Source organism: Suncus etruscus, chromosome 16 (genome assembly GCF_024139225.1).
Source record: "Suncus etruscus isolate mSunEtr1 chromosome 16, mSunEtr1.pri.cur, whole genome shotgun sequence".
In the NCBI taxonomy this organism is placed as follows: domain Eukaryota; kingdom Metazoa; phylum Chordata; class Mammalia; order Eulipotyphla; family Soricidae; genus Suncus; species Suncus etruscus.
Genome location: NC_064863.1, coordinates 41,064,124 through 41,085,085, shown reverse-complemented (window position 1 = coordinate 41,085,085; position 20,962 = coordinate 41,064,124). Strand labels below are relative to the sequence as shown.

At 36.4% G+C, this 20,962-nt stretch overlaps 2 protein-coding genes across 2 annotated transcripts in view; one reads left to right on the top strand and one right to left on the bottom strand.

Annotated features, from left to right (window-relative positions):
• Positions 1 to 15,896, top strand: part of CORIN (corin, serine peptidase) — a 149,579-nt gene extending 133,683 nt beyond the window's left edge. The window contains exons 18-20 of the mRNA XM_049789828.1: positions 5,195 to 5,466; positions 7,729 to 7,862; positions 15,245 to 15,896. Coding sequence (XP_049645785.1) covers positions 5,195 to 5,466; positions 7,729 to 7,862; positions 15,245 to 15,427 — 589 coding nt within the window. The 3' untranslated portion in view covers positions 15,428 to 15,896. The remainder of the gene's footprint in view (positions 1 to 5,194; positions 5,467 to 7,728; positions 7,863 to 15,244) is intronic.
• A 3,982-nt stretch (positions 15,897 to 19,878) lies between these two features.
• Positions 19,879 to 20,962, bottom strand: part of ATP10D (ATPase phospholipid transporting 10D (putative)) — a 110,909-nt gene continuing 109,825 nt past the window's right edge. Inside the window, exon 23 of the mRNA XM_049790207.1 lies at positions 19,879 to 20,454. Within this exon, the coding sequence (XP_049646164.1) occupies positions 20,106 to 20,454 (349 nt within the window). The 3' untranslated portion in view covers positions 19,879 to 20,105. The remainder of the gene's footprint in view (positions 20,455 to 20,962) is intronic.

Below are 20,962 nucleotides of genomic sequence, written 5' to 3'. Positions count from 1 at the left end.
TTTTTTTTTTTGGCTTTTTGGCTTTTTGGCCACACCCGTTTGATGCTCAGGGGTTACTCCTGGCTAAGTGCTCAGAAATTGCCCCTGGCTTGGGGGGACCATATGGGACGCCGGGGGATCGAACCGCGGTCCTTCCTTGGCTAGCGCTTATCTCTAGCATCACCTCACCGGCCCCTTCTCTTGAGAACTTTTAATGAATAAAATGCAAAATGATTGAAAGAGCCTATGGTAGTATGTTTGGAAGTACATAGAAAAGATATCTTTCCCAGTTGTGATTTACAGCTCCACAATAAACAAGATTGCTCTATCAGAAGTACATGCTTCAGACAATGATTACCTAAATGAATCAAACAATTAATTAATGGAACAGCATTTTTTATGTTCTAGTTAATTCAAATTCACATGCCACTTTTATCATATGTAATGTTCAGGTTTCCTTTTTCAAGATAGATCTATGAAGTTAAGCAGAGATATCATTTGTTGTAATTTAGTAAGAGAAATGCTTAAATCAACCTTGACCCCAGAGTTTGGGGGAGGAAAAAAAAAAAGAAATCGAGGTCGAAAGGAAGACAATGTGATAAGGAAGTAATAGGGGATATTATACTGTTATACGGGGGATATAGGAAAGTGGTATTCAAACCAAAAACTCTAAAAACATGAGATCTAAATAGCATCCACTGAGCTTTGTAATGTACTTATCAAGGTGGAAAGTGAATGTGGGTGGATGGAAATGGAGTGGGAGGATGATGGAATATGGGAACAATGGTGGAGGGACTTGATATTGGTGGTGAGTTTAGTGCTGAAATATGATATAGTGAAAGCTGAATTATCAATAACTTTGTAAATCCTGTTTTTTAAAAAAAATTTAAAAACTAATCAAATGTTTTAAAAGGATAATTTTTTGTTTGAAATTAAGAAAATTTACATAAAATGTCATGGCAAAATTTCACGAGGGTCCTCATTTATTAATAATATAAGAAATTGTTCATGTTTAAGCAAGATTTTGCTTGACTGTTTTCTAATAACTGAATCTATTTTGCAATTTCTTCAGTGGCCCTGTAAACTTTTAAGAAATTTTCATTGTAAGTCTTACTCTAATTTGGAACCATTCATTGCAGCAATGAATGGGAGTAATTTAATATCCTGATTCCATGCTTTGTCAAAGCCTGATGTCCACATTTGTAGAACTTTTCCAGCTGGTATCTTTAACAATGTTTGTAGAAAAATTAAATTTTTTCTTGCTTTCACTGAGATTTATTTTAAAATTTTAGATAATAATTAAGAAATGTGAGATACTAGGTTTATTAGATCAAGGGTCAGAACTTAGCTTCAAAATTCTAGGAAAGAATGATTTTGACTTTCACAGGAAACTTTCCTACCTTCTTCAGTTTCTGAAACACTTAAGGATGAACTTTTTAGACTGGTACATAGGCAAATATCAGAAGCATATGATTCCAATTCCTCTTCATGAAGTGGCTCATGAAATCTTCAAGAAAATATCTTAGCCCCCTAGATGGCCACAATCTCAGCCCTTCTAGATTATGCAAGTCTTCATTTCTACTCAACAGTTCTTCATTTCAACAAAGTTTTTAGTGACTTGCTGGGCCTTTGGCCCTGTTATTTCACTGCACCAGTATTTGCCCAATTTCCTTTATTTCCCTTGCTTACCTCATAGCTTGCCTTCAATATAGTAATTTATCTAAAATTTTTGTTATATTTTTTAACTGTTTGAAAGCCAGGATAAAAGCAGATCATTGAGAGTATGCATTATAATCAAAATGTAGTATCAATGGTTCAAGGAAAAAGAAACAACTCAAATAAATAGAAATTTTAAATGATTTCTTGAATTTCAGTGTCTTACATATGTCTTACTAGTAAATATGGAACTTGTCAAATGGTCATTTACTTAGCCCCCAGACCCTATGGTAATGCAATAGAATGTGTGAGTTAAATATTTTTAAATGTTTAGAAAATAAATTTCTTTATGATTATCAGTATTTTTATTTTACAGTATTTTATTTGTATACATATTTTATTTCCATGGCATATTTGTGTATTGATGACACATCAAAATTTTAGGAGTTTAAGTGGTCAGTAATGGATAAAGAAGCCTTGCTCTAGATCAGTGGTCCTCAAACTATGGCCCGCGGGCCACATATTGTATTTGTATCTGTTTTGTTTCTTATTGCAAAATAAGATATATGTAGTGTGCATAAGAATTCGTTCATAAGTTTTGTTTTTACTATAGTCAGACCCTCCAATGGTCTGAGGGACAGTGAACTGGCCCCTGTTTAAAAAGTTTGAGGACCCCTGCCTAGATTAAGAATGGAAAGAGGGAAATGGAAAGGATAAAAATGGGAAAATAAGGAAAGCCGAGAGGAAGGGATAGACAGGAAGGAAGAAAATAAGCCATGTTCTTTGAGTGATGGTTTTAATGAAAATAGTTCATATGTATCATTATCCTATAATGCGCATGAGATCATACTTCCTGCATTTTATTGTAATTGTTTCTTTAATTGTCCATCTTTACTCCGCTAAAATTTGTAACATGGATCGTGTATTTCTTGCTTATTATTTTAATCTCTAACATGTATTTATCATAAATCAATCGCTATATATTTCTACTTATTAAGAGGTAGCAAAATAATAACATTAATTTCTGTTTAATCATTCTGAAATTGATTTTTATAATGTAAAATGTTTGCATGAACTATATAGCTGTTTTGAAAAGTAAAGTTTTAGTTCAAGAACCCAAGAAGATTAAAGAAACAAGTTGAATAATGACCTTAACCACTTCCTCCCCTAACCTTCCGGAAGTCTCAGCATTTTGCATTTTTGCCATACATAAGAACATCATAAAATAAAGGTCAGAGAGATAATACAGGGGATGAGATACCTGGTTTGCATGCAGCTGATTCTGGTTTGATTTATAGTACTGCATGTGGTCTCCTGAGCTCTGTCAGGAGTGGATCTTGAGCACAGAGCCAGAAGTTACCTCTGGCTTGGGGAACCATATGGGACACCAGTGCATCAAACCCTGGTCCATACTAGGTTAGCAAGGCAAATGCCCTACCACTTGTGCCACTGCTCCAGTCCCTCAAGATTCATTTTTAAAAAGTCACTCTGACTACTGTGAGGAAAATTGACATAGAGGTTTAAGAGTAGAAGGGATGCTATTTATCAGATAATTGCATTATTGGAAGAGAGTATTTTTAAAATCAGGTTTATAGTGGCAGAAGAACAAGCATCAGAGTATAGGTAAGAGTAGTGTGTGAAGACTTGGTGATGAAAATAAATATTGGTATAAGAGAGACAGTTCAATTGTACAACTGGTGGTTGTATGAAATGTCTATATCATGAATTATGACTGTCTAGAATACTGTTAAATGCATGGAAAACCCTAATATATCAGCTATTTTAAACATACAAGTAAGTATACTGAACTGATCATTGGAAGTTCAATTCTGCAACTAAAAGAAGAGGATGGCATTTAGGAGTGACTAGGATATGGGTGGTATTTTGTTTATTTGATTGTCATATAGGTAACTGGTTAATAAATAAAATGATTATATGTTTTAGAGGTACAATATTAAATCAACAGGCCTACCACCAAAATGACAGACAGTACCCCTCCACTATTTTCCACACTTCCAAACATGCTTTGTCATAGCAGTCCTATTATAAAGGCCTAAAGATTTGCTTTAGTTAAATATTGTCATTTCTCTATTCCCTTTGTTTTTTCTTCATATAATATTAAAGAGTAAAATCATTCTTATTTGCCTTGTTCCTTCTAACTTGTTTTGCTTAACATGATACCCTTTAGTTTCACTTACATTATTAAATTCATAGTATAAAAAAGGCAATATTTTCTTTACTTATAGCTGAGTAGTATTTTTAAATTTTTGATGACTCCAAATTGTTTTTTATGGAAACTGAACCAGTTTCCAGTCCTACCAACAATGAATGAGATTAGGATTCCTTTCTCTCTGCAGTTTTGCTAGCACTGGTTGTTTCTAGTTTTCCAAAGGTCTGTTCAGCTGTTAAGCAATTTCTCTGATACTAGATTTTAAACCTATGAACTTGACAAAATCCTTGTGGGTGTCACTATAGAAAAAGAAGCTTGAATGTAGAGCCCTGAGTCCCTTCAACCTAGATGTTGAAAGAACAGAGAAAGAAGCTGCTGCAGAAAAGGCTAAAAGGAAGGGACCTATTACATTTTAGGAAAATTTGGACCAAGGAGAGTTCTGGAAGTCAAAAGAAGAAAGTGTTTTTAAGGTGGGACTTAACTAAAATATTCAATCGTTTAGTGCTGTGTATGTAAATATTTTAGGGGATTATTATGTTACTGACCCTAATCTGATTGGTGATTGTGCCTACCCTAGGGTGTGACCTGGCATTTTGCCCCCACCCTAGGGTAGTACCTGATTCTGCTTCCACCATTGGTTGGTATCTGATCCCACCATTGGGTGGTACTTGATTCTGGGGGATAAAAACAAGGGCCTGTGGAAGGCGAGAGGCTTTTTGCTGGAACTAAGGCTGAGACCTTGGACTTCAGTCTTAACCACCAAATAAAGCCAATATTTCCACAAGCCTGACTGTCTGCAAGCTGTTTACCCGCCGCTTCACCTCAGAACCGTCGGCTGGATGGGATGGCAGACTCGTGCTCCGAGCTGGATGGGAAAGACCTCATCCTCCATCCCTCCATCAGTCAACCTCTTCAGGGGCTCTGACTTGCAACAGTTTAGAAACAATTAAATCTGACAAGTCTCATTGAAAGTTATGGGTAGTTTATTTTTTAAGCTCTTGAACTATTCAACCAACTTCCATAAAAACTTTACATTTTTCTGAGCTTTTTCTCCTCAGATGGATCACTTCGCCTTGACTTCACTCTTCTCTTATTTTGCCGCATCTGTTTCCTCTTTTTCATGCTTCTTTTTCATCATTCCTGTTCATTGAAGCAACTGCCCTTCCTGCCTTTCTAATGGAACAAGTTTAAATTGAAAATTAACTTTCATTCCACTATAACACTCATATTCAAAGGGTTCAGATAATACAATAAAAGACTATATTGGAGAAAGGACTTGTTAAAGAGCCAATATTTACATAAATAAGACATTTGTAAGTCATCTATACATTTAAAATTTTAAATCCAGGATTATGATGCCAACCAATAGCTCTTCAATTTTTTTTTCAGGAGAGAGAACGCTGCCCTTTGGAGAGTGGTATTTGGCATCAACAATCTTGACCACCCATCTACATTCATGCAGACCCGCCTGGTGAAGGCCATCATTCTGCACCCTCGCTACAGTCGAGCAGTGGTGGACTATGATATCAGTATAGTGGAGCTCAGCGAAGACATCAATGAAACGAGCTATGTCAGGCCTGTCTGCTTACCCAGAACTGAGCAGTCATTAGAGCCTGATACATACTGCTATATCACAGGCTGGGGGCACATGGGCAACAAAAGTAAGCTAAGCCAGGGTCCTCAGGAACATCAACTTTTCAGCATGCTATTGAAGCACACTGTTCCTTTTCACTTTTGGCAATCACTTCCCATTTTTATTGAACACGTATATAGCCACTAACACTAACTCATTGGTGTCTGTGTCATATTCTCCCTCTGGGCAAATCATTGATGTCAGTACTTCATCTTCACACATAAACCTGCCAAGTGAAAATGTAACCTCAAAGCTCCTTCTCTATATCTCAGAATCTTTTGGTAGCCACTATCAATGCTTTGGACCTCCAAAGCATTATGAGATCAGACCAATCAGTCAGAGCACTGTTTTGGGTTGTCTGTATCTGTGTTTTGTACTCTTTGAAACTTTATCTAGAGGTCAGGCTGTTTGGCTGTCGATAGACAGGCTGCATGGTCACATCTCCAGTTCTGGTTTTCTGATTTCCTCTGGTAATACAGTCTGTACATTCTTTCCTTCAAGGAAGAAAACATTATTTATCTGCCTATTATATGGATTGAAATCATTTGTCTTGCTAGATAATGTCAACCTAAACACTTAAGTACTTGTACTCTTTACTCTCTGTCTCTATAATGGACATTGCTTGATTTATTCAAAGTTCAGGATAATAATGTGATCAACACATTAAGTGTGCTTCTTGGCCATTGCGACTCTTATGAAGTGACTGCTTAGGCTCTCCAGAACAGTGACCTACATTGGCGTCCTTTCCCAATTTGAAGAATAATTTCTTTACATGAACTTTAGTTAGATAAATTGCTTGCTAAGTTTAGTTTCTTTTCTATGTGATCAGTTGAGAAAAGAAAAGAAAGTTAATTAACAGAAATAATTAATTCTGGAAAAGTTCACTAGTAAGTACTTCTGAAATATCTTAGACATGTTAGCATTTGTTATCCTATTCTTAAAGGCAATCATTAGTATTGCAGCATGATCTATATATATAATGCAAAATATATGTTAAAAGCCAAATACACCCTGGTATCTATTACTTTTACACTCACCACATAACATCAATTGTATGCAGTATGATGCTTACCATAACACACTGCAGCATGCAAAAATACCTGTTTACTCTAAGCAAGTCAAAATTTGTTCTATGTAAGTCAACTTAAATGGTTTGTCTTTCTAGACAATTTCAAAATATAAAGCAGAAATTGTGTAATTGAGTCACTCTGAACACAATATTCTAGTTTAGAGGAGTGGATAAAAGAAATTTTCTGTCTTCAGAATTGTGGTAAGCATTAAGGCCAACTAGCCAAGAAAATACTAAATACAAGTGCTGGCCAGCCATTAGCACACAATTAACATGAGCAGTTATCTCAACTTGTTTTTACAAACAAGAATTTTTTTTCCAATAAGGAATCCTTGTACATCAACACAACATCAGCCTTACTATTTAACAGGAAAACTGTGTGTGTGCTTTTTAGAGTGGTTGACCAACAAAAATTTCATGCTGCTTTGCTTCATGGAAATCCATAGTTACACTCTAAGAACTTACAAGTGACATAGAATTCACATGTCATATTCAACAGCTCCCTGTTGTCAATAAGGGAAGATTTACCATTTCAATATATTTCTACTATATCCTGTAGCATTAAAGTCACTTAAAGTAAGTTATACTGACCGGGTCTATGGCAAGACACTCTTAAACTACAGACAAATACCTTTTCCATCCTTGAATGTGTCTGGAAGACACAAAGCTGCAACGTCCTGGCTGAGGATCTGGCTGTATTTTCTTCTTTTCCTCGCAGTCACCATTGTTTTTGATGCAACATCTAACAAAAGCAGGGAAGCACAGTTCAAGGCATCAAACTATGTTTCAAAATATTCTGTACCTCAATTTTTTTCAGTAAAAATGAGTTTGATTAGGTGCCTGCTTTGATAATTTCTAATTGGCAATATCTAACTCCAAACAAGCCCTGTCTTTGAAATGATATTTTTAGGGTTAGAGACATAGGACAGCATATAGACATGTGCCTCGCATGTGACCAACTCAGGTTCGATTCCTGGCACCCCATATGGCTACCTGAGCCCACCAGGAATGATTTCTCATTGTAGAGACAAGAGTAATCACTGGGTATTGCTTAGTGTGGCCCCCAAACAAACAAACAAACAAACAAAAAGACATATTAATGAAAGACTGATCTTCTGTTGCAAAATGTAATAATTTCATATACAACCGTACCCCCTATCCCAATTAGTCTTTCCTTATATGTTTTATTTCCTCTCTTAAAAACAACAAAAACAACTCCAGTGCCATTTAAGCTGCAAGAGGGAGAAGTCCGTATTATTTCCTTGGAGCAGTGCCAGTCGTACTTTGACATGAAGACCATCACCAACCGGATGATATGTGCAGGCTATGAGTCTGGCACGATCGACTCCTGCATGGTGAGCTGCTCTCTAGTTATGGAGGAGATTCACTATGGCTGCACTTTCAATACTTTCACATAAACTCTGTAGCATTTCACTTGTGGCCCTCTGGGAACTTGCTTCTTAGTGTTGTGGGATGCGATGTCTGGCTGTGTTTGGGGGCTACCTGGCAGTGTGTCATGCAGTGTTGGAACTTGCATGATTACACATGTGCTCTACCACTTGACATACATCTCTAATCTCTGGGAACCTTTTTTCTTTTGGAAATTAATTATTACCAAATGTTTAATGATTCAGTGTGATTTCTTTTCACTCCAGTTCCCAACTGATTCTTCCTAACTCCCTTCATTCCCCTCACTAGTTGTCTTGTGCTTTTCTCTTTTACTTGTGCTGAACAGCATAGTTAGGTCACACCAAGAGGATAACTCAGTGTTCTTGAGCACAATAGCTCACATGATAGAACATGTGTTTAGGATATTTAAGGCCCTAAGTTTGATACACAGCACTTCGGGGTCTCCCTGAATAACACCAGGTCTGTGATGGTGATACTAGAGCACCACTAGGTATAACCCTAGTGATTCCCAACACCATTGGGCATAATTATCAAACCACCAAACTCATGCCATTGGGTTGAGGGGTGGTAGCCAAATTTGAAAATCTTTTTGGTCCTGAAGTTGGAAAGATATTACAGCAAATAGAGTGCTTGCCTTGCACAAGGCTGATCTGGATTCAATCCCCAGCATTTTATCTGCTCTCTTCAACACCATCAAGAGTAAGCTCTGAATACTCCCAGGTGAAGCACCTCTCAGACACAAACAAACAAAAACATCACATAAGTGAAGTCATTCTGGCTCATCTCATTTGACATGGGTAGGGCATATGGATTTCTGAGAGAAGTATTAGTAACCATGGATCCATGAGGTTACTCCAGGAAATCAGGGAACACTAAAAAACTTTTCATCCATCTAGTGGATTATCTATAACACCCCAACTTCCAGGATTTGGAATGAACAACTCAGTTTTAGGAGTTGTTCACACAGGCACTGTCTGTGCTGTGCTTAATTGCTGGTGTAATTTCTAGTGTCATCAAATGCACCTTTATTTGTTTTTAATTAATTTATTTAAATACTTTGGTTACAAAATTGTTAATGATTGAGTTTTGGTCATACAATGTACACCACCTTTCACCAGTGTATATTTCCAACCATCAATGTCCTCAGTTTCCCTCTCAACCTCCCTCTTCCTACCTCTGGGCAGACATTTTTTTCTCTTCCTTTTATTTTTCCTTTTAGACACTGTGGTTTGCACTATTTTTAATGATGGGGTACCATGAATTACACTTTACCTCCTTTCAGCACCCAGTTGTCCAGACTTATCAGTTCCAACTACTGTTGTCATAAAGGACCCTACTCTACCCTAACTGCACTCACTGCACTCTGTGACAAACTTCCTACCATGGACTGGTCTTTTGTTATCATTTCTAGACACACTGGATTACTGGTTACTGTGTGCTGATAGCTTGCTGGCCTAGAAATATGGGGAAGCATTTTTGTTTTAATTTAGTATGAATTCAGTTGATATTTTACTGCATTCTGAGGGAAGGATACAAAGGTAAAGGCATTGAAGATGCTCATACAGGAGTGTGGAATAGCAGTCTTCAAGAATATGCTTCAAGAATGATGCTCAACATCATTGTTTCATTGCAAGGCCGATGCAGAAAGGAAAGAATACTGATCAGCATCAAATGAAGTGACCTCATACAGAGAGCCACTTTCCTTTTCAGTCATTTTATTTAAAGTTGAAGTCACCAAGACCTTTTTTTGGCATTTTAAGTAAGGACTTAACTCTGCCATATTGCTATGACGCACCTTTTATTACCTTGGAGTAGATCATCTAGTTCCCTCCAATTTAGAATTGAAGAAGAAATGCAAGACTATATCTGCTACTTATTCTAATATGGTATAGTTACACAACCACATGTGTGTGAGTGTGCACACACTCGTGTGCATTTGGGCCAAGCCTAGAAATGTCCAGGGCCTATTTCTAGTTCTGCACACAGAGGTCACTCTTGAAACAGGTCTGAGGACTATATGCAGTGTCATAGACTGAACCTGGGCTAGCCATGTGAAAGGCAAATGCTTTACCCACTGTACTATCTGACTCTATGATGCTGATTTGGTTTTGGGGTCATACACTGGCACTCAGTGATAACTCTTGGCTCTGAATTCAGGGATCATTTCTGGCATGGGTCACAGGACCATTTGTAATGGGGGATTGAACCCAGGTTGGCCACATGTAAGGCAAATGTTTTACTAGTTGTTCTATTTTTCCAGTACCAACACAATGCTGATTTGATGGTCCATTTAGAATAGGTGATTCAACAAAGAGTGATGAGTTTAGTTAGAGAAATAACTACATTATGAACTGTCCTAATAATGAGAATGTATGAGGGAAATTGAGACCTGTTTAGAGTACAGGTGGGGGTCGGGTGGGGAGGAGGGAGACTTGGGACATTGGTGATGGGAATGTTGCACTGGTGATGGGTGGTGTTCTTTACATGACTGAAACCCAAACACAATCATGTATGTAATCAAGGTGTTTAAATAAAAAAAAAGAAAAAGAAAAAAAATTATATACATGAAGACTAAAAAAAAATGAATAGGTGACTCAAGAGCTTGAAAATAATTTTAGGGAATTACACAAATAGTTGACATAGGTGAGAAGCAGAGGGTTTAGAATGGCACTGGGGTCTTCCCTGCTTTGCCTCTGATTGAATAACCCACAAGCCACCTGGTTGAAGTGGGCAGTAGGAGAGAAATCTCTTCATTCTATGCAGAGGTCATGTTTATATTTTTCCAAGTCAATAAAAAAAATGTGGTGGGAGGCTGCATGATATAGGACTTGAGGGCATTTCTAGCCTGAAAGATTTGGATTTGATCTCCTTTTCCAGTGAGAACAAAGCTACCCAGATCAGTAATCTAAGCTCTTTAGGAAGTTTTCTAACAGACTGGTTCTGTCTGTCTTCAGGGCATTTTTACTGAGTAAATGTAGTAAGTGAAAAACCACTGTCACATCCATGTGTGACTTATGGTACATGTCTTCAATTAAAATGAAGCATGAATATTAACACCTCCCAGTTAGTACTTGGTATTCTAGTATCTCCAAATGCTCTGTAATTATTCAATTTATCCTTTCAGTCATGCATGGTGGCAAGTCTACCTGATTCTCTATGTTCCAGATAAAACAGGGAATTAGAAAGGTTGAGTAATTTAGCCTGTATCTCCCAGCGTGAAGGTACTTATCACTTTCATGAAGCTATGAGGGAATAAATTCCTCACATGAGTCACCCATTGGCTCAACTTCTTCCTTATTTGAGTAGCAGTGAGCAATGCAATCCAATCTTCCCCAACATGACTTGGAGGTCTACTAAAAATTAGTGCCTCACCCCAAATTTATCCTTAAAATTTACTAAAGGAAGTAATGGGTGATTATTCCGTTAAGGAGGATTAAAAAGGTAGGGAAGAGAGTACAACTGGTAATGCACATGCCTAGTGTATGCAAAGACCAGTTTGATCCCCAGCACTGGGAATCCATATGACGGTTCCCCACCACCATGCATCTACTGGTTATAGCCCTTATAACCTCCAAGTACCCAAGTGCAAGGACAAGTAAAAAAAGAGAATTGAAGGTCTATGCATAGGTGCTATTGTATTAGCATGTCTGGCAGGTCATACTAACTTAATTAGTTATGGTAATTCAGAGCTCTGGGTCTCTTAGTTGTATACCAGATGTTCTCATGTTCTCTAGGAAAAAAAAAAACCCATAGTAAAAAAAACAGAAAACAAAACCAACCCATAAACATTACTTTTTCCCGTGGGTCTACAGTAAGACTGTTCCAGAACCCCTCATTCTTATCTTTCAATGCAACAAAAGGGTCACAGATGAAGCTATGCAACAACATTTGTTGTCTAAAAATCTTGGTATTTAATACAGAAGCCAAATTAAATGTTGGCCTCAATTCTGTCACTATGAAGAGGCAAAGAAAATAAAACACCAGACCGATGGGGCTGGAGCAATAGTACAGTGGGTAGGGCATTTGCCTTGCACACAGCTAACCTGGGTTCAATCCTCAGCATCCCAAATGGCCCCCAGAGCACCACCAGAAGTAAATTTTGAGTGTAGAGCCTGGAGAAACCTATGAGCATCACTGGGTATTGTCCCAAAACCAAGCCAAAACAAATCAAGACAAACAACCCACCAGTCTAATGATTTGTGCCTCTAGTTGTGATCTTCATTTCATTTTGAAATGCTGCCTCATTATTCCTTGTTGTCAGCTAACAAAAGTCTATCTGCCTGCCCCAGGCAGCCTAGTTGGAGACTCATATTACAGGGAGGCAGTGTTTGATCCACTCCAGCTGGAAACAATCACCACAAACAATTCCTTTGAAAACTCTTTTATTTATTGCCTAAGGTTTTGCTTTCCTATACAGCTATTTTTGTTACTCAAGTAGTCTTCTGCCTTATTTATTTCTATTGATCTGTACCTTAGATTCTTGTAAAAACTACATACTAATGACAAAAATGAATTTTTACTATGAAAATTAGAAGTTTAGTTTACCTGTAAACTTGATTTCTTTTTCATCACTCTCAGGCATAATGAATATTTCTGCCTAAATTCAGCAGCTTCTTAGTGTTTATTTTCTATAAAGGGGAATGAGAAAAATTGTAGATTATTTCTAGTAAAAATATGTTTCCACTTATATTTTGCTTTTAGAAAATTGTTAGGCTTTTAAACAGAACAATTCGCTTAGTCCCTGGTTGTTGAAGGTCTGTGTTGCTTATTTAGGCTTGTGGCATTATAAATTATACATGTAAAGGTCCCCTCTACCACAATAGCATGGAGCACAATAAAAATTCCATATTCTTTAACATCTGTAGGAAGGAAATGTAGCAGTTACAGATTTGGCACCATGGTGTCACACTGCCTGAATTTAAATCCAAGTTTTGCTAGTGAACAATTTTTAAATTTGTGCCTTATTTTCATTTTCTCCAAAATGGAAATACCTGTAATTATATTACTATTCTCAACATATAGAAATGGTATGTGGCTTGAATGAGCTGGGACAGTGATTAGAAGCACATCAATAGGCCGACAAACATCATGTTGTTGAAGAAGAAGAATGAATTTCACCTAACAATGAATAAAGCATTATCTAAGGATCTGGTTTTATTACATGGCATTTTATATTAAAGTGATCACTGAGAACCTATCAGTGAAATTCAAAAAAGAACTTAGTTACCAAGTTTGAAATTGATACATGGCAAGAAATAGTTGCAAATTTCCACAATAAGTTTTTCAAAAAATATTTCCATATTTTCAGTTCTCATACTCTTTTGGAGCCTTTAAGAATATACTCTCTAGACCCAGGTTTCATCCCACATATCCATTATGATCTCCTGATCACTGCCAGCCCTGAGCACTACCTGCTATGCCCCCTAAAACAAATATATATTAATTCCATTGATCTGAGTAAAATTGCTGATTGCAAATGTTAGTGATGGTTACCTAAATTGAGGAAAGGGTAAATTAGGCTAGTAGACTTATAAGAAGAATATCCAGTTGTATACTTAATTTGATACATTTTTGGAAAATAGTTATCTTCTGTACATTTTATTTTATATGAAGAATGTCTTAAAAAGTAAGACTATATAGTGAAAAAAATATACTCTCTAGTCCAGTTTCTCAGTTGAAAGCCATATGGATATTCCAAAGTGCCACAAGTTGAAAAATAAAACACATAAGTGGGCAGTCATGGCATGAAACCCAGGAGTTAATCTATAGGAAATGGGAGAGGGCACAGGAAGGAAGCATGGTTGAAAGGGAGCCAAAATTGGAAAAAGGTTGAGGAATATTGCTGTAACTTAATCTGATGTTTGAGATATAGCAGATATTAACATCTAACAAATTATAAGGCTTCTTTTGTGGTAAAAGAATGTGTAAAACTTATAACCCAAAAATGTAAATATCAAATGTGGAAATATATGTGCATATGAAATAAATATAAGTTCTATAAATAAAATCCCTTACTATAATTAGGTGATATGTGATATTTTTATCAAGCATCTTAGTTATGAGTCATACAGTTAGGAAATGTAGTAAGTATTCCTTGAATGGCTTTATAAAATATGTTCATTTCAATAGCAAGAACTTTATAAGTAAAGAATTATTTAAGATATTTTTCTAGGAGACTAGGGTAGTGACTCAAAGGGCTCAATCACATATTTTGCATGTAGAAGAAGTTAGTTCAATCCCTAAAAGCATATGATCCCTGAGACCATCCACCCACAAAAGAATATTTTTCTAGTTCTGTTTAATGTTTAATTTTTGGTCCTTTTCATATTTACAAAATGGATCATGGGTCAGAAAATGGTACAGAATGTAGAGTGCTTGCCTTGAATGTGGCTGAACAGGTTCATTCCCTGGTATCCCATATGATCTTCCCAGCACCACTACGAGTAATTCCTGAGTATAGAGCCAGGAATAACTAAAAATGTCCTCAGATTACATGGAAAGAAAGTCTTTTCTCTGGACTGTCTCATTTCTTAGAAGATCAGGTTTATTTTTTTTAATAAATACTTTATTTAAGCACCAGGGTTACAAAATAGTTCAGGACTGAGTTTTAGTCATACAATGTACAAAAGCTTTAACCAGTGTACATTTCCCACTACCAATGACTACAATTTCCCTCTATCCCCTAATCCTCCAGCCCCCATCTGCTTCTGGGAAATTCACTCTCTCCTCTCTCTCTCTCTCCTCTCCCTCCTCTCTCTCCCTCCTCTCTCTCTCTCCTCTCTCCTCTCTCTCCTTTCTCTTTCTCTCTCTCCCTCCTCTCTCTCCCTCCTCTCTCTCTCCTCTCTCCTCACTCTCCTTTCTCTTTCTCTCTCTCCTCTCTCTCCTTTCTCTCTCTCTTTCTCTTATTCCTTTTTGACCCTGTGATTTACACTATTGTTAATGGAGTACCATACATATTACTAACTGGAAAGTGCCATTTGTTGAACAAGCATTGCTCCTACACAAGCTAACAAGGGAAAGCTAGGTTGAAACTTTTCTTTTCTTTTTTTCTTTTTCTTTTTTTTTTTTTGGTTTTTGGGTCATACCCGGTGACGCTCAGGGGTTACTCCTGGCTATGCGCTCAGAAGTCGCTCCTGGCTTAGGGGACCATATGGGAAGCCGGGGGAACCGCGGTCCATCCAAGGCTAGCGCAGGCAAGGCAGGCACCTTACCTAAACTTTTCAGTAAGTTGCTTCAGTAGAGTTCTGCTTTCCTGTACCCTTGGGACAACACAGAAGCCTTTGGACTCTGAAATACCAACAACTAATGCCAGCACTCTTCATTTCAGGGTGACAGCGGTGGACCTCTTGTTTGTGAGCAGTCTCGGGGACGGTGGACATTATTTGGTTTAACTTCATGGGGCTCCATTTGCTTTTCCAAAGTCCTGGGGCCTGGAGTTTATAGCAATGTGTCATACTTTCTCGAATGGATCCAAAGACAAATATACACCCATACTTTTCTCCTAAATTAATTCCAAAGATGATCAGAGACCTTTGCCAGCTATATTCAAAGCAAATGGCCTTCTCGACTGTGGAGAGCTTCCTGCAGAGAATTGTACAGAAGCACTTTCACGGAGCAGATGCTCAACAGCGTATTGCAAATGTTCGTGTTTGTTTTGGTCTAATTTTATTCAACCTTTTCCTCCAACTTTATATTCCTCTTATTTCCAGTTCAATGGAAGTGGGAAAAATATCAAAAACAGTGCTTGTTCTTTTGCCAGATCTAATCTTGGCAGTAGAATAAAATGATCAAATGTAGAGAGAGTTATACAAAGGCAGGAACTCAGGTAACAAGTTATAGAAAATTCTCTTTTATCTGATCAGAAAAAGGACACTGAAATTCAAGCTTACTAATCTTTGCCAGCTTATCTTTTTCAAGGATAGTAACATGGCATATTTCAATATTATCATTGCAGATTTGGTTTGCTTTCTTAAAAACCAAGACCGTTTATCTGTTTAAATTACTTACTAGCACTCTTCTAAAGTTTGCATAATCCTAATAATTTATGTGATGCAGTCAGAGGTAAAAATCCAAGAAACATCTATTTAGGAGCAAAATAGTATAAGACATATGAATACAAAATGTGTTAGATATCAGCATTAGCACTTGATGTTATAGGACTACTTATGCTGAATTTAAATCAGGGTCATAATTTTCTAGAAAATCTTCTATAGATCTTTCACTGTAATTAGGGTTTGTTTATTGATTGCCATCCTGGTGAATGACATATGCACAAAATTTTTGTGGAATAAACTTTGTTCTGCCTATATGAATATTAAAGTTAAGATTAAATTTTGTGGAGAATTTGTAGTAGACTAGAGATAGTTTAAAAAAATAAATTGTACCATGCCCTCAAAGAAATATTTTCCATTTTTCCTGTTTGTCATATTAATACAGTTGTAGCATATATCTTAAACCATAGTAACTTTGCACAGAGTATAATATTTTATAATTTTCCTTGAAAATTGTTATAATATTTTTGAAATGATTGTTATTACCATTTCTTTCCTTGATAAATAAGCATTTAAAAATGCTTTTAAGCCCTAGGATGCTTTACACACACTAGTTTTTGAAGTACTAGTGATGAAATCATTTTTACTCAATAAAAATGTTCAAATTAAGAATCTCCATGTGTACCTAATTTAATTATCTGGTATACATTTTTGAAAAAGCCTTTTGAACTAGTAGGTTTGCCTACTAACCACCAGTAACTTGGACCGACTCAGTTTCTAGAGACTACTTGCAACTTAAACATGTATTTTTATACTCCTTTTTGTAATATATATTCAATTCAAATGCAAAAAAGTTGTCTTAACACTTTGCATGTTATTTATCTCCTGTTCTGGAGTTTAAAAAGAAAAATGAATGAGAATGTGAAGTCCAGCAATAAAATGTGGTCACAATTGTATGAACGTTTAAAAAACAAATGTCAGTTTTGTTAGAGCTGTATCTACTTAATGTAACAACTTTTAATTTGGCCCAATCTATGCCCAGTGAAATGTATATACTGTATTGTACTTATTTCCAGTAATCCCTTATTGCAAATAAAATTATATCACTTTTTATACTGTTTAGATGACTCTGGATCAAACATAACAAGTTCGAAAAAATTGTTTTCCACTATAAAAGTTGACAACACCAATCAAAATTTTTTTCTTTTAATATAGATAATAGATAGCTCTTTGATACTTTGAAAGGGAAAGCTACTAATAGCTTCACATGATCTATTGGGTATCTAAGAAAAAATTTAGACCTATAAGAGTGCAGAGATGTGTAATATCCTGAGTACATTTTGGGAACCCGGTCCAATTCCTTATTCAATCTTTTGGAAATATGCATTTTTACTAGTAATATTAAAATACTTGATACCCTTAAATACGATGAAATATGGTTTTCTTGGAGTCTAGACATATCAGGTGGGTCACATCTGGCGGTGCTGAGGAGTGAATCTTGGTGATCCATGAGGAACCATCTATACTGTTGTGGATTGAACCAGGATAGACTGCAATGTATGTGCCAAAACTGTACTGTCTTTCAAGCTTCCAGTGAAAAATATTGAACTTTCAAAAGCAAAAGATCACATCAGTTTGGACAATGTTCTATAAAGGAGGTATTCATTCAAAGAGTAAATCCTTATTGGTGGAGAGAGATTGACATTGGTGGTGGGAATGACTCTGATTCACTGTATATCTGGAATTCAAATATGAAGGACTTTGTAGATCTCAGTGGTTTCAATAAAAAAAAGTCCTTAAATGATTAATCCTGACTTTTAATCTTTCATTTGAGGTCTAGATGTGTTTCAGAATCTGAGTGGTTTTTTTTTTTTATTTTTTAAACATATACACTTAAGCAGTAATAAAAATAAATATATTTGTAACAAGGTATATGACAATTGTATAAAGATTATATACTTATTATTATACTTACATCTATTCAGGGCATAAAGCTTATACCTAACTTATGAACAAACATTTCAGTTTTCAAAGACACTGGGATATAGGAGCATAAATGAGATATCATGGCCTCCACCTCTTGAAGATTGGCCAATTTTGACTCATTTTAAAAATCCTTCAATTCAGGTTGGAGTGAAATACAGTGGGTGGGACTTTTGCCTTGCATGCAGCTAACACAGATTTGATACCCAACATCACACATGGTTCCCCGACCACCGTCAGAAATGACTCCTGAATGTAAAACCAGGAGTAACCCCTGAGCACTGCCAGGTATGGCCATAAAACAAAAAAAAATCCTCCTAAATTATAGTCTGAGTTATATCCAAATATTTTTACTTATTAGTAGATGTAGATCTGAAAGAATGAGTACCAGTTGTGAGATGCATAATAGATTATTTGACCTCACTAATGTTTTTCATATCAGAAAGGCCCAAAGAATGTGCTGGGGAAAGACATACTTTGGGATTTTATGTTTAAGTTCTTAAGTTGGATTTAGTGAGTAGCTTCATGAATGATAACAATTTTCAGATGATTTTTTTAAAGTTTGTTTTAAAAAATAAATAAGGAGGCATAAAGCAACTTCCATTAACTATGTGGGATTTAAAATATTCAATAAATATCATTCTTTATAAAAGACTATTTGCAATAATACAGTAAGTCTACAAAAATATCAGCCCAGGACAGTAGACAGAGGGTAGTTTTAGCCCTGAGAATAGTATTTTAATAGTCAATAACATCTTGATACAGACATGGAACATAAGCATGAAGATTTCACGAACAATATTCTGAGTGATAGCTGAAACATAATTTTCAGATGAACAGATACAGAATTTAAAGTGAACTTAACAAGAGCACATGATCTTATAATAGCACCTGGACTCACTTGAAATTAAGTAATTTATTCTATTCTAACTAAAGCCAGTATACATGATCTGTAATAGCAATGAACTTGTTACGGCATTCCTGTCTTAAAGTTAATTAAAAACCTTTTTTTTCCCTTAAGAAACTTTGGAAACCTCCATAGAAATTCTTCTATTCATCTCAATTCATTAATATCTCATTTTTTAGAATGTACACCATCAGAGAAATTACAGGGCATTTAAAAACAAAAAATCCCTGAAAAGGTCTCTTGAAGATGGTTTTGAGATTGATTGTCTCATTCTGATTAGACTATTGTCAATTTTAGAAAACAGGGTATTGTTAGGCTATAGGCTCAGCTGTTTTGGTCTACTTTTTCTATGGCCTGTTTTCCAGTCCCAAAATTTATACAGACGTTGACCTCATTAAGAATTTTACTGGCGGGGCTGGAGAGATAGCATGGAGGCAAGGCATTTGCCTTGCATGCAGAAGGATGGTGGTTCAAATCCTGGCATCCCATATGGTCCCCCGAGTCTGCTGGAGGCGATTTCTGAGCAGAGAGCCAGGAGTAACCTCTGAGCACTGCCGGGTGTGACCCAACAACCAAAAAAAAAAAATCTCACTAGCATCTGTGTGAAGAATAAGTTCCTGGCATGCCATCCTCTCATCATTATCTTCACAATGATTCCACCTCAGAAAACACTGAAATGTATCAAGACAAGTCACCTAACAACTTCCACCAGAAGATTGAAGGCATCTTCTCACAGGAAATATAAAACATATTTAATTCCTAACCACATTTTTAAGTAACATAAATATCACACTCGTGTAAGTACACTCAATTGCCTAGATGGCTCTTTGATTTGTTTTCTCTGGAAGTCAGCTATTGATAGTTTTTTTAAATTAACATATAAGTCTTTTCTGAATTCAAACATTCTAAAAACCACTGTTAATAAATTTTTTCTCAAATTGGAATCTGTTCAGTTAAGACATTTTCCTAGAATCTAAGATCTCTCTATAAAATAAATATAACCCAAATAAATCCCCTTGAAAAATTTTTGCACTCTAAGATAATGAAAATGCTTTTACAAAATCCAAAAAGTTTCATAAAAGCATTTAATTCTGAACTTATGAGTTAAATATTTAATTTCCTTAAACTCTTCCCATGTCAAATACTACTGTCTTTTACAAACATGTCTACAAAAGGACAATAAAGATGTCTTTATTGGCATTTCCAAGCCTGGGAAAATGCCAGTCTCCCTTTCTTCAGGGTTGGAGGTGGTGGGGGGAAGGGGGGATTTGGGGAGAATGCAAGTCTTTTGGCTTGATTGAGGTGGTTCAAATTCTTGTTGTAAGACTTTCATCCTTGGAAGGTCCAGCCATCCCTTGGTCCTTTATTTCAGAGTTGTCCAAGTCGCAAGCTGTTTCACAGACAGGGAAGTGTTCTGCCTCAGCAGCACAGACATTTGCTGACATAGCAAAAGCGGCAGGAGAGTCAGTCATGAATTTTGGCTCTGATACGGCCATGGACTGGTTAGCATATTTAGAGGTCACTGGACCCACATTCCTAGCAACTCTACACTTCTTGAGTGCTTCACTCTTTGCCTCAGGAGTCAGTCTGTCAAAGTGTTGAGCCTTCAGAATTGGTGATGGAAACAAGGATCCCTGGAGAACTCGGTATATAAACCTAGGACACAAAAAAGCATCATAGAATCAGATGAACCTTGAAGACATTCATGGGACACACTCATACATACATACATACATACATACACACACAAATACTCATTATTGAGAAAAAGTCAGTGCTTGGTGGCCACTAGCCTCTGAAACAGAAAGTGGGGAGAGAGAAGTAAATTATAAAAAGTAGAAAATAATAGGATACAGATTAACATTTGAAAAGCACTTAAAATCATTTTAGTTATCAAATCATTTTGCTTGTTTTGGGGACACACTCAGCAGTGCTCAGTGGTCATTCTCAGTACTGTGCTTGCTCCCTGACATACTGAGGAAACCATGAGTGCAAGCAACCTACGCAGACAAAATGTGTATTCAGCACATGGAACCATCTCCCTTGCTATAAATCTTTATGGGAACTGTCAAAATTACTACAAACGTCCCATTCCAAATAGTAATGCTTATGTTGCTATGCATTCTCAAAAAGCCTATGAGTGCCCAGTTATTGAGACAGGATT